The sequence below is a fragment of the Pollachius pollachius genome (genome assembly GCF_949987615.1).
Source record: "Pollachius pollachius genome assembly, chromosome: 18".
Taxonomy (NCBI): Eukaryota; Metazoa; Chordata; class Actinopteri; order Gadiformes; family Gadidae; genus Pollachius; species Pollachius pollachius.
This window is the reverse complement of record NC_136951.1, coordinates 2,829,249-2,848,411: the sequence shown is the minus strand read 5'-3', so window position 1 is coordinate 2,848,411 and position 19,163 is coordinate 2,829,249. Positions and strand designations below refer to the sequence as shown.

The window sequence follows — 19,163 nt, the reverse complement described above, 5'->3', positions numbered from 1 at the left end:
TGCCATGTATTAAGCGGCTATTTATTTTCAGGTAACATTCCATAACAGGGATGGTTTCCTAGTCATAAAAAGTTGACTTCTTTCATATTTAATGGGAGGTTGATGGTACAAATGCAAACAAAAGATCGGAGTCAAAATCTATTTAACAGCCCGTTTAATCAACAAAAAGTGTGTATTTAGGATGAGCTGGAGGCAGCCACTGCAGCACGTCTGGGTTTGGGGGTGGTACCTTCCCGGAATCCATTCCTGGAGATAGAAAGGAAAGTTTGGCTCAAACAATTCAATGGTAAACTACTATAGTGCAGCAGAAACAGTCTAAACAGGAAAGCTGCATTTTACAAATTTCTCCAAGCTATGAAACTCATTTGCCATCGTTCTACAATGTACATACAAATTGCGTAGTATTTGGGTGCATTGGTTCTGCAACCGTTTTTGACTCCAACATATTCAAGAATAACTGCACGCCTTCTGTCAGCAGTGTCATTTGTAGACAGTTCAGATGAGATCTACCATTGACAATACCGCATTAACCAAAATAGGAACCCCATCAGATTTAATTTGGCCATTGCAAGTTCTCTAGGAGATTCTAGAAACAACTATTTAGATCACACGAGTAACACCTGTGATGTGCCAACTCAAAGCTTACCTCAGTGAAACATTGATATCACATTGATTTCATTTGTTCAGACATTAAATTCAACATCATTGGTAAGCAGTGAAGGCAGATAAACTGAAGGCGTACACCCTGTTCCAATTCTCTCCTTCCCGTAAGTTTTGCAAGTTCCCGCGAAGGGGTAGGGTGTCCCAATACTTAAGGGAGAGTGCTGTTTTTCATCCATTGACTGCTAGCCAGGTCAGTAGCTGACTTGCAGCTAAGGCCACCAAAAGCAAGTGTTCTGGTTAAGGGGAGAGAAATGGAACTGGGCCGTACACTAGCATTACGGACACTTTACACTGTAAAAGCACCACAAGAGATCCTGGTGGTTAAGTTCGCCTTATATGTCTCTGGGTAGGGTCTTAGGCATACCCACGTTTGATTTACACATTGAGGCAAAGTTTAGGGGAACTTTTGTTTTTGAACAGGTAAAACAGAAATTTCTAGTATTATGAAAACACATGTCATGCGTGTTTCGTGTGTATCCCTTTTTTGTAAAGCAACATATTCAAAGACTTTAAAGACGTTTCTCTAAACTGGCTGGCCGGCAATAATGTCTTAAAACCAGTGCGCGCTACATTAAGGCTGTGTGACATGATCCCACCTCACAGTTTATTTGTCTAACATTTCATGGTCAAACAGGTCAAACATCATCGGTCTGTTAATTACCGATCAAAAAGACATTGGTAGCATGAGTAAGCACTACAACAGTGCATAAGCATAGTGTTTATTACAAAGGGAAACGGAAGTGCTAGAGCGTACCTGAATCTACGGTAGACCACCTTCAGGTGCCTCAGGCGACCGGTGCCAGTGGTGTTCCTCCTCTTGGCCTTGGCACTCCAGTTATCTGTAGCGGAAATAGGAAAGGATAACACCCATCAAACAACACAGATGCTGGGTGATATCACCACATTAAGTGAATGGTAGCAGACAAGTTCCATTAAGGGACGGGGATGGATACACATCTTAAACAGTTTCAGGACCAGTCACTCACACTTTCTCTTGCGCTTCTCGGGGTAGCCACACTTTCCGCAGGTTGACTTCTGCAGATGGTAGGCTTTGGACCCGCAACGCCGGCACAGGGCGTGCGTCTTATTACGACGCTTTCCAAAGGAAGAGGTTCCCTTCGTCTGGAACCAGAGGAACACTTTGATTAGTGAAAACTCCAAACCATTATTAGTAACAACTTCGTTGGGCTAACATATATACAGCCCGACGTTGAGTCGTGTCTCAGTAACATCATGAGAATCATTGAAATATCATATGTTCAGACATTTGTGTTTGGAACATCACTGACACGACTCTAGCTGCAGGTTAAACTCCACAGTGGACTGTTAAACATGAACACTGCCCAGAACAGACATCTCTGCAGAGCTGTATTTAGCATTATACTGGTCATCGCGCAAACTCATTCACAAGTAACGGCCGCCACGAAAATAATTTGGCTTAATACACCAACGGTTTACCAAATGCGATTAGCAAGACATCCAACAGTTTAAGCCTATCATTTGCTTCAAATGATGACTCGAATGTAGCATGGTATTATAGTTCTATACTATATAGTAGTATAGCCTAATAGTGTAGCTTGGACGGTTAGCGCCCGGCTACTGCAATAAGCGGATGACAACAATTGAGAATACAACAAAATTGTTGCTTCGCTCAAATAAATATTTTATCCAAACGTCAACCGCAACTCATTAGTTACAAACAAACTAATAATCATATAGTTTACAATATTCAGTAACTAGATGTTAGAAGATTTCGTTGTACAAGTGTGGCTCCGTACCATTTTCTTCCGGTGGCCAAGGGAAAAGAGGAAGAAACAGGAAGCGGTGCCGCAATAAAAGCAATCCGTAGAATTTCCGGTGTAACACAAAAGTGGTCCCCGAAGATTTTGTAAATCTGACCTGAAATGTTGACCAGACCTGAAGACCTACTCATATCATTCCAGTATAAAGTTCCTCATTAAGTATCTCAAAGAGGCTTCACATAGTGGACAACTATATGGGCAAAAAAATACAAGATTATATATTTATTATTTTATTTGCCGATTTTATCGCATAAAAAAACTATACAATGCTATCAAAAGCAGTTAGAGACGGATGTGTGATATGGATATTTTAGACTGTTGTGGCAGATAGACGTGAAATTTATTAGAAAAGGTTCTCAAAAATATTAATTATAACATTACAGAATGTTGGACACACACAGATACTATTTTAGAGACACTGCTGCATGCTATGCATGTTTGTCAAGTAATGCACCATGTTGTTGAAGCCCTAACCACCATGGAAGGTGGACTCGGCTGGCCAGGTTCCAAGACACCCAGGCTTTGCTTTATGAATGACAAAAAGTGAAGTGCAGGCAAAAGATTAAGTCCAAAATGTAATGCTCGAGAAACAAAACAACATTCAGGCTGGTCCTTAAAGAATAGAAAGAGACAATCGTTGTGAAGTGGATAAAGATAATGGTTAAATCAGCTTCCTACAAAAGCATACTATAAAAATACTTTTAATTAAAATATGTATCGTCTTGTCTGATATATAATAATACATGAATTTTTGTAAACAGGTTTCCGGTTTAGACATTGTTGGATCTGTGTGAAACCATCAGGCATTGCACCATTCTGCTACCAAAAACTACTGCGACCTCACCATTGTAATCCATTTATAAACAGCCTTTTCCCTTCTAAAGCCTGATTATAGAATGATAAAATGCTATTCCCAGAGGAGAAAGGTTTGGTTAGTCTTTGTTTAGCATATGACTGTACCGTACCTAATGTTTGTTCGCTATTTTCATCCTGCTCCCACAAATCAGACTTTAGATTAACATCTAAAGTCCGAGATATAAAGACACACCCTGGTTACACTCCCTACACATTTTTGGCAACAAGGACTGTCCCTACGCAATCTAGAGTTGTTTCCTAACCCCCCTTTCCCAGCCTGTGATATCATAATAATAATTTGTAAATCAGTGAACATGCACAATGGTGTGTAAACACAAAATCCAAAAAGCCAGTGCAGTTGCAGTATGCTCTTGGACAAAACAAAGATACAGCTATGGGAGCTAACACTGGTTTGGAATACAATTATTTATTGACCTTCATCCAAATGCTATTGGAAAAAAACATGATATTATTAAAATCAATTATGAAGATAGAAGCACTTCCCTGACCTGACTTAGAACATCTCACGAATCAGTCCTCCCCTATGTATTGTGGGAAGGCCAATCAGTAAACCTATGTCATTTTATTGTTATAATTGTGTTATAATGTAATAATGCCCATATTAGAAACATCAACATTTCTAATATTGATTTCATAGCCCCTCTGCACCCCCCCTCTTCTGACTCAGATGTCTGTAAAGGTAAAGCTCTGTCATTCATTAAATAATACTCATCCACAATAATACTAATCAACAATTTGTCCCCTGATAAAACATTGTTATTGTATTAAGCAGGAGTACAGCAGAATAGATCTACTCCTGATGGTCCAAGAACCAGAGTTTGATCAAATGGAAATACCTTGTCAGTACAGCTTTTCACTGAGTCAAAGGACAATGCTGTTCATTTGTATGTCGTGTGTGCAACAATCGAAGTCTAAACATTTTCTACCAAAATACAGACTTTGGACCAGGGTTGCTTTGATGCAGCCTGAATAGCATCTGGATCAGGAGACCTCAGTTTGATCTGCTACACAGATCCATCTGGACCTCCACGCGCCCACATCGATCTCAGTGGGCAGACAAACTCTTGCTTTGGCAGACAAACTCTTCCAGCCAATCAGCGCAACAAAATATTTGATGCCTTCATGGTGTGCTATTCAGAGTAGGCTAGTGCATTCTCTTGTTCTTCTTTACGTTATAGTTTTAATCGTCTGTTTTTGCATAACTGCATTCATGGCTATGTTAACTCTAGAAATGTTAACCTTTATGCTAGTTGCTCATTTCCTCAGGAAGTAATTCAGCCTTGACTTATTGATTACTTATTTTAAGGACTATGACTAGAAACCATGTTCTGCTCAGAAACTGTCAAAAACTAAGACTCTTAGGACTGACCTGACATGATAGGTAAATGGCAGGCTTTAAATACAATAGGCCAGATGGTATTGGATACTTTGCGCAGGAAGCGAAAGGGCCCAATGGATTTTAAGGTAGGATGGATTTGGATTTTAAGGTAGATTTCAGGACATGGGCGCCTTGGTGCAAGCTCCACAGGGAGTGACCTTGCCTCTTGACTAGCAAGTCTCCCCAGCGAGCCGAGGCGACTCCTCAGCACCGCAGGCTCTGCGTTTCGTCGTTTCCGATTTCCGAAACGCGCCATTCGCTCGGTGTTAACATCAACACTGCACTATTATAGCCACACAATTTAAATTATTTGCGCTGGCATTTTTTTAAGAATCTTAAAAAACCCAATCGTCAGCGCGTTGTGGTCACATGGAGCTGGGTTTGTGATATTCTGGACCATCTGCATCACCGGATCCTAATGCATGATAAACAGTAAGGCAGCAGAGACCAGGGATGAGCTGCGGGCTGCGCGCACCGAGAAACCCAGCGGTCTGAAACTATGCCACCGAGTCGTGAAAATAAGTGTGTGAGGAACATTAGACCGTGAATGCATCGAGGACCGAGTCCTGACCCGGGGATTGAGGTTCGAGGACAGAGTCCCGGGGATCCAGGGACCCGGGGATGCTGCGCCGGAGGATGGGGTACTCTGACCCCACGTCGAGTAAGGACCTGCTCGGCAATAGGTCTCTTTGTTTTATCTTTATCTGTGCATTTGGACTGGTCACTCTATTGCAACAAATACTCTATGGAAAAAACTACATTAAGAGGTAAGTGTTTGATTTGGAGTGGAGCTGTGGATTATCAACGAAGGTTGAATCAGGATATATATAGCCATATATACAGCCAATCTTAACATAATGCATGATAGGTGTTTAATGCGTAACTGGGGTTTATATATATAGCACTACTATATCATTCTAATGGGCTGATGTATGAGGAAACAACATCCATTTTTTCCAATGGCATATAATCGAATTTCATTAGATTTCTTTCTCTTCTTTTTTTGTTTTCGATGATTTCTAAAGACGAAGCATCACATTCATACCCAGTGCTCGGACTGTGTATGGGATTGTTTTCCCTATATTTTCTGTTTCAGTGACTGGTCACAGCCTACATCTTACAAAGGGTATCCGACTCATATCATTGCGCCTCTCCGAAAATGTGGGTTATATAATCCAATCAGCAACATATTGAAGATGGTGTGTGTTACGAAAGCCCCCCCTCCCCCCGACCCCACCCTGATCCCCATTGCAAAAATACAGAAGATAAATATTGAATGCCATAGGCTATGTCTATATGATGATCTCTCTGGGAACCCTTTTACAACAGAAACTGTATACCTGGTCTTATGGACCAAAAACGTTTCCAACCCGACGAGCAGATGCTGAGAAGCAGAGATGTTTGATCCAAGGTTTTTTGTAGCCAAGAATATAATTGGAAGGAAAAACAACAATGACCAATCGAAAATCCCCAGCACCAAATACGATACATGTGGCACATTATGACTTTGCTCTATAGCAAACATGCATGTGCTGCTGCAATCCGACCTGTTTCCTATAAGACCCCTCCCTTCCCCTTCCACTAACCCTCCCCCATACCCACTGGGCTGATGATGCTGGAGAAGATGATGCTAATGTATGGATTCATTGCTGTCTCGTCGGCTTGTCTGGCGAGGGGAATGAATCCAAGCACCAGACACACCTCTCTGGCTGTGCCCTGGCTCCCTATAGTGCTCTACAGACTATGGAGAGAGTGAGAGAGAGACAAAGAGAGCGAGTGAATGACGATCTCTCTGCTGCTGCAACAAACACACCATTAGCGCACCAAGGCAGCCATTTTACTCCAATCCCACCTGCATGCTGGGATGGTTTTTGTTGGTGGGGTGGGACTGGAGAGAAGGAGGGAAGGATGAGACTGGAAAACAGCTTTAAATGATGATGCAGGTCTGAGTGTGTGTGTGTGTGTGTGGGCCTGTGTCTGTGTGTTTGTGGGTGTGGGTGTGGGTGAGAGAGAGAGAGAAAGAGAGAGAGAGAGAGAGAGAGAGAGCGAGAGAGAGATGTTGTTGATTATATCCCATTACAGCTCATTTTTCAAGCCCATTTTCCAGCATTAAAACTATTAGCTGGGAGCCCATTAGGCCCTTCTATCATCTTAACAGATGCATATGGACGACAGACAGAGATGCATTAGGTAGTTAAATGCAAGCGTTCAATCTCTGCTTAGAGTGAAGGCGTTGTGGTAAAGTGATGTGTGCAGCTATCGTTTGTACAGTAAGTGGATCCAAAGCGACCCACTTAATGTCAACAACATATTTACTCTCACTCTCTGTACCATATTTAGATGATCTGTCACCCAGGAAACTAGATCAAGAATTAGAGAAGCATAAATTAAATGCTCATGAATTATACCCAATTCAGTCTTAAATAAAATGACTGTATATCTGTATATAGACAGTGATTTATTTTTACAAACGTATTGGAAACAAATAAAACAGTACGGACTCAATGCGAAAGGAATTATGATAATAGAGTGAGTTTAGATCAACTGAGCGCTTATCAGCTGAAAAAAAGGGAAAAGCTTGATGTTTTTTTATTGTTTTCACACCGCAAAAAAACAAGCAAAGGGAATCAGTGGTATACTCCGTCTGACAATGGTCAGAGTGATCTGTAGTGGTACTTCGAGACCAAGGCCTAATGCACCTGCAGATCCAAAGGGGTGTTTACTCTGCAGCTTAATGCGCTCACGACCTGATCCTTATGTACCTGATACGTAGTCCTGCAGTGATGCATTGCTGCTCAGTACATAATGAGTCCGATAGGTGTGTTTGCACAATGCAATCCCAACACCAAAAATGATAATAGAATAATATGTAATCCTGTGAAGTCATTCGATTCTACGGTTTTGTGGTATACCAGAGTTTTTTTTCACTGCTCTAATTCCCTGCATGATAAAACATGATGATCTATTTTACCACGTTGATGGCCAACATGATAAACATGTGTGTGAATGTGTGAACCCCGGAGGATTGTGAATGATTGAATAAAGGATTGGAGGGTTGTGGAGCGTGTGCACATGATGACATTTGCAAAATGAGGGCAAATAAATATACCAAATGAACTGACACATTTTCTTACTAGTGCACAACAGTTTAGCCGACTCAAAGGCGACGAAACGGGGAATTGGAGCGGTCCCATTAATTTCTCGGATGACGGATCTCTGAAGCCGGCCAGAAATGGGAAGAAAAGGTACATATCACTGAAGTGACTGACACTGCACAGCACCTCTTAGAGACCAGAGCGAGAGTGTGAGAGTGAGTGAGAGAGAGTGAGAGGGAGAGAGAGAGTGACCCAGCTCTGCATGCGTGAACTGGGCCAGCGATGCATCCACCAGTCAGCAGCTTTTATAAGTAGACTCAAGGAGAGAAGGAGCTGCAGCATTTTAAGATTCATCAGCCTCTTTTTTTACTTTCCTTTGACATGTTTCCAAAGAATTGTGCTGGCATTATAGGGAAAAGGAGGGTGATGATGCCACAGGACCGAGTCACACATTAACCTAACTTAACCTGTCTGCATGTTGACAGATGTTTCCGTCAGAATTTTCAGCCTGATTCACAGAGCTCCATAATAGTCGCACCCTGCCTAGCTGATATTAAGAAGAAAAAAAAACGCTCTCACAGGTAGGCCAGTCTGCAGGCATTTCTAAGTACTTTCACTGAAACCCAAGAATGCCTCTTTCTTTTCCATTAGTCCGAAAGGGATGAACTCTCATATTATTTTCAGTGGTGGTTGCACCTCAGAATTGCTCTTTGCATGTTGTCTGACCTGCTTCACCTCAATCCCCCCCCCCCCCCCCCCCCCTCCCCCCCCCCCACCCTTCCGCCGAGCCATCACACACACACACACACACACATACACACACACACACACACACCCAGTGGAAATCTGGGGAAACCACGCCCTTCTTCCTGTCAATGTACCGGCTTTTCCTCGTACTTGTGACCCATCCCAGCTACCATCTCCAAGCATCGTCCTTCTTCTCAACGTGTGTCTCGCTCTGCACAGCTGTGTGTTTGTCATAGTGTGGGTTGACCCCACCCTTTTCTTCACTGCCTCTTCCCTTCTTACGTCTGTCTCTCGTCTCCTCAACCTGGATTCCCTTCTTTTTAACTCTTTGATTTCCAGAAAGGCACATACCCAGGCACCTGGGCGCAAACAAAACAATAAAAATTACTTGGCAGAATTAAGTGTAATGCTAGTTATGCTTAAATAGTGTCCACGTGGGGCCTAGCCACCGAGTGTTCATTCTGAAATGGCATACGATTCACAACTCAAGTCAAGTAGCTTTCTAAGCAAACAAAAATCACAACGCAAATAATGATGAGGCTGTCATTAACCACAGGACACATGCTTCCAAACCACTGTCCAGTTAACGCTCAGAAACATGCTGTGCACCGAAAGGTGGATGTTGAGCACCAGTTCCATTAGTTACCTTTTCATTCCACATTCTTGTTTAAACACATTTGGTTTAAACACGTTTTTATATTGTGTTCATTTTCTAGTTTTATTTTTCTAGTTTTTATCCCAAAGACACATATAGGTACTTTTATTGTTTCTTCCATATTCCTATCATCTGTATTCTCATGACATCTGTTCGATTTAACATCAAACTCCACAATCATACACATACATGCATATAGTGTCTGCTGCTATTGCAGCTTCATTATTTTGTGTATCCTTTCCTCAAGTCAACGGCAAGAACACAGGTAAAAGGATAAATAAATATTATTTCCATTTTTATGCTAGGCCTTCTGAAAACTAAAATCAACATAAAGAAAGTAAAATAAATAAATAATAATAAACAGATCATCCTTAGATTTAAACATTGCAGTCATTTGTGTGTGTGTGTGTTGTGTCTATATCTTTGGTTTCTGTTTGGTTTTCTTGACAGATATATGTGCATAAACATTCTTTACACATTGTATACCAATAATAACAATGCTGATTTCAAAGCATGAACTTATCAATGCTATTAATATTAATAAGAACAGTAACACACTATAATAACAATATTGCTTCTACTACAATTGCTATACTAAAACTACTAACTCTAGTAAAAACGCTAAGAATACTTTAGTTTAAAAATAGAATTAAGTAAGTACTAAGCTTATATAATTCAAATTGTATTTCATTTTAGTACTACGAGTTACATACTTCAATCATGTTTTTGGCTCATTTCTCAATTGCTTCAAAAGCTTATCTTGAACTTGAGATTTCCTGTCATGTTAAAATATATCATACAACGTTTTCCCCAATATATCATATTTTTAAATCAACCAAAAATAAATCATACTTAACAATTTAGGGGTGCCTTTAGTTCATATTCAGCATTTGTGAAAGATAACCCCAACAGTAAGAATATTTCTTTAGTCTACATTTAAGATGTGATGTATGCATGAGCATGTATGTATGAGTGAGTGTGCATGATAAACTTCAACTAAATACAAATTTGCAAGCATTTTACTGTATCACAATCACAAAAAGTGGGTAAATCTAAAGATCCAAAATTCAAAACAATGTTGCCTCACATGAGCATAACCCATATTCACCACCCCTGACATTGTGATGTGCACAGGAGGGCTGCCATTCAGGAGATTAACACAGATATGTCCTCAATTCACACGTCTAATGTGTCTTTTCAGTTTTTGGCCGTCATAATTCACAGTATCACAAATGAATGCCAAGTGAAAACAATTTTAATTCTCATTCATTAAATCCCCTAAATACTTTTTTATTTAAACGTCATCAATATGCCACCAATATTAAATCAATCAATTGGTTTAGCTAACTGATAGCAGGTTCACCGTTTAATCCCATTTGATCTCCTCCATGTGTCTTCTAGACCTAGGTTGACTGACTGTCTGTGTCCTCCAGGTATTTGGACTCCTACAAAGGGGCCTATGAATACAACTCCACTGCCTGCAAAGAGTTCAGGCAGGACATTATGGACGTTAAGGTCCTGACAATGTAAGTGATTCTGGACTAATGCACTGTACCCTGAAACCACTGACACTAATACAGTCTGCAAGCAGCTCTATCTGCTAGAAGAATGGAATGGGCTGAGGTTTCTCACACCTCAGAAAATGATGATAAAAAGAACAATCCTTGACAGTGGAAGCTTTGATAGACTATTAAGACACACCATAATCCCCAACTCTAAGCGTATTGCTTATAATAATACATATTAATCATAATAACAAAATCTCCCCCACAATTATTACATTTTTAATCACACACCTCAACAGTATCTCAATGACAAAATCCTAAGTATAAACTCATAAAAATTCCATTCTTGAAATGAAAAAGTTTTCCTTAAAACTATGAACCACAATAATAATAAATCTAACAATGTGTGTGTTCTATTCTTGGGTACTCGGTGGAAACATGATGCAATATTCATGTTCCCCGGGTGGAGGCCCACTTAGTAGCAGCTCTAATAGGCCCTGATTAAGAGGAGCAGCCAAATGTTAGAACAGCATCTCCTACTCCTCCAGCACCAAATCAGATCTCCAGGCATTTCAAGGGGAAAGCTGCTTCTATTCAGAGCTGCCTCTATTCTGCCTCTATTCAGAGGCAGCTATATAAAGACAGGAGTGGCCAGATGCTCGGTCATTGGCTTGTTTTATTTTTTTGGGCTATTTTGTTGTTCTCATGCCTCGCTTCTTTATTTACCTTTTAAAGGAATAGTCTGGCAGTGTAATATGTCTCTTAAGGGTCATCTTTCTTTCTCTCCACAGGGTGAAAACTTCAGATCTCTTTGAGAGGTGGAGAAACCTGCAGGTTTGCACGTGGGAACAGAATAAAATAGAGACCGACAACTTCAAGTAAGTAATGATTTACTATCCCCACCTCACATTACCACAAGGAAATGTTTTGTATATATTTCCCTACATCATCATCATCATCAACATCATGTCATACTCAACATCTGCTTCTCGAGATAACTGTTGGCCCCGTCCAAAGGGGTCGTGAATCGAAAACCCTTTTTGTTTTGTTTTAAACATGGTAATACAACTTGTATGATGATCCACATTGTCACATTGGACATTTTTTCACGTTACTAAAATGGGATCTTCACTAAGAGAAAACAGGAGTCAAATCCTATGTTTACTGAAGTCTCTGTCAGCCATATTGAGAACATTTCACTCTGATATGAAGGTCAGAAGTTTCTTTCTTTCTCTTTAAAGTATCTGGGGAGGAAGGCGGTGAGGTGTTTGTGGATGTGTAGAGCAGTGGGAGGTGTTTGTGGATGTGTAGAGCAGTGGGAGGTGTGTGTGGATGTGTAGAGCAGTGGGAGGTGTGTGGATGTGTAGAGCAGTGGGAGGTGTGTGTGTTGATGTGTAGAGCAGTGGGAGGTGTGTGTGTTGATGTGTAGAGCAGTGGGAGGTGTGTGTGGATGTGGAGAACAGTGGGAGGTGTGTGTGGATGTGTAGAGCAGTGGGAGGTGTGTGGATGTTGAGAGCAGTGGGAGGTGTGTGGATGTGTAGAGAAGTGGGAGGTGTGTGTGGATGTGTAGAGCAGTGGGAGGTGTGTGTGTGGATGTGTAGAGCAGTGGGAGGTGTGTGGATGTGGACAGCAGTGGGAGGTGTGTGTGTGGATGTGTAGAGCAGTGGGAGGAGTGTGTGTGGATGTGTAGAGCAGTGGGAGTTGTGTGTGGATGTGTAGAACAGTGGGAGTTGTGTGTGGATGTGTAGAGCAGTGGGAGGTGTGTGTGGATGTGGGGAGCAGTGGTCTTCAACCTGTTTGGGCCTAAGGAACACCAAATATCACTCACTGTCAAATAATTATCAAACAGATATAGGCTAATTTAAATCAAACAGGCAATCAAATCATTTATAAAACAATATTTAAATGGGTTTTAGGGATGGGTTGTGGGAAATCAACCCGTAAACATAGTCCAGGTGTACCCACACACAAAATATAATATGTGCAACGAAACATAAAAAACCTTTTCACAGGGTTTATAACCATAACCCTTAAAAATATTTACTTAAAGAGGCCATGCCATCATGGAACTTAAAGAAAGCTGCCAAAAAAGGAGGCATTAAAAGCCAACAATTTGGCAAAATGTTAACCATAACATAATTAAGATTTTAACAGTTGTGGAAGTCAGATGTTACTTCCAGATTCAACCAATGTATTATCTTGATAGTCTCTCACCTCCCTACGCAGAAACTCAAATGAATAAAACGTTACTGTTGTCAAACGAAGTACTTTTCTCAGAGTATCAACACCTACTGGGTGCTCTGGTCTCCAGCCACAACTTCAGGAGCAGCAATCGTTTACTCTCTTCACCTCAACTGCTGACCAGGTGAGTCCAGATTATCTCACTTATATTGTAAACGTGTGTACTTTATATTTAAAGACATGTAACGTGCGTTTGCCATTATCATGCAATGCGTATTGCGTTAAATCATTGCTTTGGTTCACAAATATGCTTTTTCCGTTGTTTCTACATGCTGTTAGCCGTCAGCGACTTGCATATTTTTAAGTGAAAAACAAAGATGCTCTTCTGCTTATGCACTCAATAGCCTTCCAACTCGGAGGAAGTGTGTCTTTGTTAAGCAGTTGCATTGTTGACCAACCCTGTTCCCTCTCAGGAGCGGTGCAGAGGCGGGCCACCTGGAGCCATGAGTCCCCCTGGAGCCATGAGTCCACCTGGAGCCATGAGTCCCCCTGGAGCCATGAGTCCACCTGGAGCCATGAGTCCACCTGGAGCAATGAGTCCACTTGGAGCCATGAGTCCACCTGGAGCCATGAGTCCACCTGGAGCCATGAGTCCACCTGGAGCCACAAGGCCCCAGGACGGCCGGGGTCTCAAATGGGTTGGAATATTTCAAAATAAATGTTGTTTTAATCGTCTGTGTTCTCATCTTGCTTTTAATAAATCTCTGATTTATCTGAATTTTTTTCTTTTTTTATCAATGCAATCCTCTTTACGCCTGTTTGATATTTCCCAGTCCCCACAAACTCAAACATCCAAGTAGAAGTCTGGTTGGAGTCATTGAAACATTGAAACATTATCAAGACCTGTCCCCATTTCAATGGTAAACAATAGACGGATTTTACACGTCATTTATACAGAAAAATGCTCAATTGTTCAAAACCCATCACAATAAGCACCAACTCAAGTGTTCATGCAATATGTATTATGCATCCAATTCATCATGTAGCACCTTCAACAATGACGTGTGTCTCAAATACAACGTATTTTCAACGTTAACCAATTTTTACCATATCTTAAACCTCATAATGCTCACTTCAAAAAGTCTACTTTGGTTCATTAAAATCCATATGTCAAAGCGCCGTGTGGATCTGGACCTCCTCCTGGGGTCAACCACTGCCGACCAACCTTCGGCGCAGAACGCCCCGAACGTGCACATTACGTCACGTTACCGTCGCCGATGTAAGGTCTACCTATAGGGGGCAGCAACGCTCCTCATGGCGAGTTGGGTCACCTTTATATGCGAAATACAGAACAGTAAATTGCATCCCATCGGAAGCAGGCTCCAGAGGATTCAGGGGGAGGGGTTTATATTGTTCATACTGTTCTGTGGTTAGTTCAAATCACTGTTTTAATAAATTATTATTTATAGCCCAGTTGCATGGTTAAATGTAGCCTACTTGAAATGTAACCAAGAGAAGGGAGAAATATATCTGTGGTTCTGTAGAAATGAGTTAATTAAGAATTGTATATGAAATGAAAATATCTGCTTGAAACTAGGTTTAAATAAAATGTAATAAAAAGTAGCAAAAAGTCTTTGAAATAACTTCTGAAAGATTTGTATAAGTATTTTCAACAGCAGCCATCAACATCTTTTAGATGTCTTTTCAATGGAAAATGCTCACGTTGACCGCCCAGTACAGATCTGAAGAGAGGGAAAAGGGAAGGCATGCTTAGACATAAAGAATGTCCCTCTACTTCCAGTAGTCAAACCTTCAGACACTCTTAGCTATTGACTTGTTGCCTCAACCTCTAAAACTATTTAACTCATTAGTGTTCAGCGACATTGGTTTGCATGAAGACATGCATCAAATTATCATTTGTTTGGAGTGAAAAGAAAGGAATAAGGTTTTATAAAAACTGGTGAAAAAAAGGAAACACAAATTGAAAAGATCCCAAGGCCTTCTGACAGATGAGGCCCTAAGACGAGGCCCTCTGATGGACGAGGCCCTAAGATGAGGCCTACCTCTGCCTTATAGTAGAGCGGTCTGTAAGTTTGTAGACATGTATAACGGCTGGTGTGTGTGGATAAGTGTGTAGATATGTATAACGGCCAGGTGTGTGTGGATATGTGTGTGTGGACCTGCGAGAAAGGGGTACGTTTCTCGGACACTCGTAATATAACCCCACGGTGTGTGGCCGCAAAAAAACATCACTAAAGAAATGCTCATACACTAAAAGGGTACTAAAAAAGTTTCACAAATTTAGGGTGGGTCGTTACCATGGGGATATGACCTGGAACCCTCAGCATTTGTTTTATATCATAGTGTTTGAATTCGAGCCAAAACTGGGGGTTCAGTTACAGTTGAACGGCCACCAGGTGTGATGCTAATTACCCATTAGAATAATGTACCCGCTATAGTTACATCCCAAAGGGAGGGTCGGGTTTATGATCCGACACAGATCCACCGACCAGCATACCCAGTGGACTGTACCAACTGGTTTGGTGATCATCATACATCTGGGTGGGGGTTTACCTTTGGCTTGTAATCGCTAATCGACACCGCACTTGGTGGTAAAATAGGAGCACTTTATCTATTTGCAAATAGAAGAGTTCTGCTTCATTTGTGTGTGTTGCGTCTCCCATGTCAATGGTCCAACCTTTTCCAAGGGTCCCCATTATCTGTTCTCTTGCTTTTGAAGAAGATTGTATTAATTCCTAAAAGGTAATACTATGTCGCCTTGTTTTGTTTTCATCCCCTCCCCTGCACATCTCTGTGTCTAATCCAACACTGCTCTCTAGGAGTTAATCAACCAATTCAAATGGTGTCACCTTGTCCTGTTCTCCTCCCTGCCACATCTCTGTCTCCAACCCTGATTGTTCTTGAGGATCAATCAAGGAAGCAGTTGAGGGGTTGTATTAGCGTTAATAACTTACAGTCCAACAACAGATCCTCCACAGACCGAATGGTCTGGGTGCCAATCTCACCGAGATATCACATCCTGCCTGCTGTTCAACCTAGAGAAGGTGTCGTCAGTTTGTAATGGGCCTTTTCAGAACAATGGTCACCCAACAGGAGATAAGTTCTCTAGGTCCAACAGTACATTTTTGTACTGTTGGACCTAGAGAACAGGTAGCGATTTGAAGGTATCTGAAATCCCCGCCCTTGTCATGTGTTTCAATATATATCGTTGTATGTGTGGAACCAAGCAGCGAATCCCTGAAGGGCTGCGCATGTAATTTGGTAATCCTGAGAGAGCCCAGGAAAAAAAGGGTTGAACATTAAGTCTTGACTCAAGACATTCAAGTCTGGACTTGAATGTTGTGAAGAAAAGGACTTGTGAAGACAAGCCCCGTGATTTGAATCCTCTGCTCCTCCATCTAACTGTGTGTTTTTCCTGTCCCTCTGAAGGGCGTCTCTGTCCCGGTGCTGTAACGCTCCCTCCTTCCTGTTCACCACCAAGAGGAACACGCCTGCGGGGGCCAAGCTGAGGTACGAGGTGGACACCAGCGGCATCCTGCCCGTCACAACTGAGGTCTTCAAGATGTTCCCAGATGTGAGTCTGTCCAGCCATCCATTCTTCCACCCACCCATCTGTCTACCGCCTTCTAGGGATCAACGTAGAGGGAGTTCTCCTCTGTGAGCTTCATATGGACGACATAGCAGGATGTCACCTCTATGGGAGCTTCATATGTGTTTTGTTGTTCTCCAGGATATGCCATACAACAAATCCCAATATAAGAAATGCGCTGTCATTGGAAATGGAGGCATCATCAAGAACAGCAAATGTGGGAAAGAGATCGACTCAGCAGACTTTGTATTCAGGTATATTGCAGACAAAAGTGTTGCAGAGAAGAATAATGGATAATGTATTATCTTCAAAATGTGTTGGAGTCCTATAACAGGATCCTATTTTTTTTCAGATGCAATATACCACCTATCAACGATAAGTACTCAGCAGATGTCGGCACTAAAACGGATCTTGTGACAATTAATCCAAGTATAATTACAGAGAGGTACTGACACGCATACGCACACAATTCAGAAGTTTTTTAACGTTGCTTAATTTAAATTATATCTCACTCTCTTCTGAACAAATAGCCTTTGTGGCTTTCAGGAACAGTATGGGGTCATTTATCGTGGCAGCTGCATTTGTTTTGGTTAACAAAATGATGCTTGGAATGGATGGTGAAATACCATAGGTTCAACTCTTGGTTTGTTGACTATTATTTGAGTCTTGATTGTATTGCTTGCTGACTGATATCTGTTGGCTTGATCTTCCCTCTAGTACTGTCTAACTCTACTACTGTCTTGTCTAACTCTAGTACTGTCTAACTCTAGTACTGTCTAACTCTAATATTGTCTAATTCTCGTCCTGTCTAACTCTAGTACTGTCTAACTCTAGTATTGTCTAACTCTAGTACTGTCTAACTCTAGTATTGTCTAACTCTAGTATTGTCTAACTCTAGTATTGTCCAACTCTAGTACTGTCTAACTCTAGTATTGTCTAACTCTAGTACTGTCTAACTCTAGTATTGTCTAACTCTAGTACTGTCTCTACTCTCTCTGATGTGTTCACATCTCGTTCTGCGCCCTCCAGGTTCCAGAAGCTGGAGAAGTGGCGGCGGCCGTTCTACGAGGTCCTCCAGAACTACGAGAACTCCTCGGTGGTGCTGCCGGCGTTCTATAACACTCGCAACACCGATGTCTCCTTCCGCGTCAAGTACATGCTGGACGACTTTGACTCCCAGCGTGGCGTGTTCTTCTTCCACCCCCAGTACCTGCTCAACGTGCAGCGCTTCTGGGCGGTGCAGGGCGTGCGGGCCAAGCGCCTCAGCAGCGGGCTGATGCTGGTGACCGCCGCCCTGGAGATGTGCGAGGAGGTCCACCTCTACGGCTTCTGGGCCTTCCCCATGAACCCCTTAGGCATCTACATCACTCACCACTACTACGACAATGTCAAGCCACGGCCCGGCTTCCACGCCATGCCCCACGAGATCTTTAACTTCCTGCACATGCACACGCGCGGGATCGTCAACGTGCACACGGGGCAATGCAGGTGATCGCCCCCGACAACCGGCCCACAAAGGCTGTTCCACACCCACTGAGGGACTCGCTTTACACCTCGTTGTGGAGGAGTTCCAGCTTTACCTTTTTAATGGGAGATTTTGGTAACACTTTATAATAACAGTAATTAGTCATTTATAAGCCTTTAGTAACTGATGAACTAATCAGAAACAAAACATTTATATTCATTGTAGATGATTGATAAGTGCTATCTTAAAGGTCCCCTATTTTACCACCAGGTGTGATCTTCACACACCTGGGTGGAAACCAACACTTGTGAAGTCCCTAGAGGGTCGATTTGACACGGATTGTAATGGCTTATCAACATCACACCTGCCGGTAGAATAAAAATGCTTTAACATAGTACTTATTAATCATCTACAAATGTATGTTCATATTTTGTTAATGATTATTTCATCCTTAACTAAAGGCTTACAAATTACTTATGACGTTATTCTAAAGTGTCACTGAGATTTTTAAGTGGTGTTTACTTTTAAAAGATGATTGACATGGAGTCTGTCCTTTTTTTTAAAACCATTTAGTACATTTATGTGAAGGATGGGGGGTATTTTGGAGGAGGTTATGCATGTAAGAAAGCTCCAGGGGGATTACATTTGAAGACAGTTACGGTACATGTGCCATCTCAGTGGCAAAATGCAACACTACCTCTAATAATAAATCCATCAGATCTGATTTTCTGTTCACTAGCACATTTTTGCTAACTAGCAAGCTGGTTCAGTGTTAGCAACCTAACTGTTAAAAGAAACTGATTACCTCTGGAGCCTTCGTTTTCTGTTGTAGTCAACATTTCCATTTCATTGTCAAATTTGCTTGCTTTGATGCCAAACTATGTTAGTTCTCAACTTTGATGTGTACCTTTAACTTGCTCACATTACAAGTCGTTGATTCTCTCTTCTTCTAAACCATGAGTTGCTCGTTTTTAATGTCATACGTGGTCTTCCTAGTGATTGTCGTCGTTTCTCGTGACGTTTTCAAGTGAACTTTTCCAATGGCTCATTTGTAGCCTGACAATGCCAGTCCAATACGCAAATGTGTACTCTCAGTTCCTTTTCGATTTCCAAAGGGAGTTATCAACGGACAAACACCAATATGCCTCCGGATGCAATTGGACAGATCTACAACCAATCAGAGCAA

The 19,163-nt window shown here is 41.7% G+C and overlaps 2 protein-coding genes across 4 annotated transcripts; one reads left to right on the top strand and one right to left on the bottom strand.

The window, feature by feature from the left end:
* Positions 1–137: 137 nt before the first annotated feature.
* On the bottom strand, positions 138–2,466 carry rpl37 (ribosomal protein L37). The gene is made up of 4 exons (XM_079755553.1): positions 2,442–2,466; positions 1,650–1,785; positions 1,418–1,502; positions 138–246 (listed from the first exon to the last, which is right to left on the bottom strand). Exons 1-4 carry the CDS (start codon positions 2,442–2,444, stop codon positions 177–179), a joined length of 294 nt encoding a protein of 97 aa, XP_079611679.1. The 5' UTR covers positions 2,445–2,466; the 3' UTR covers positions 138–176.
* A 2,874-nt stretch (positions 2,467–5,340) lies between these two features.
* Positions 5,341–18,004, top strand: st8sia5 (ST8 alpha-N-acetyl-neuraminide alpha-2,8-sialyltransferase 5; the record flags this gene model as incomplete). 3 transcript variants are annotated; one of them, XM_079755369.1, is made up of 9 exons in its annotated part: positions 5,341–5,486; positions 7,857–7,964; positions 8,300–8,395; positions 10,650–10,742; positions 11,513–11,599; positions 16,353–16,497; positions 16,654–16,766; positions 16,865–16,957; positions 17,542–18,004. In XM_079755369.1, 9 exons carry the CDS (start codon positions 5,341–5,343, stop codon positions 18,002–18,004), a joined length of 1,344 nt encoding a protein of 447 aa, XP_079611495.1. The 3 variants fall into 3 exon arrangements, with proteins under 3 accessions (XP_079611495.1, XP_079611496.1, XP_079611497.1); XM_079755370.1 differs by lacking the exon at positions 8,300–8,395; XM_079755371.1 differs by lacking the exons at positions 7,857–7,964; positions 8,300–8,395.
* Positions 18,005–19,163: the final 1,159 nt, after the last annotated feature.

Coding starts and splice junctions, on each gene's coding strand:
- rpl37 (XM_079755553.1), bottom strand. Junction 1,503..1,649: donor CGAGAAGCGCAAGAGAAAGT/GTGAGTGACTGG, acceptor TTTCCGCTACAG/ATAACTGGAGTGCCAAGGCC. Junction 247..1,417: donor GTGGTCTACCGTAGATTCAG/GTACGCTCTAGC, acceptor TTCTATCTCCAG/GAATGGATTCCGGGAAGGTA.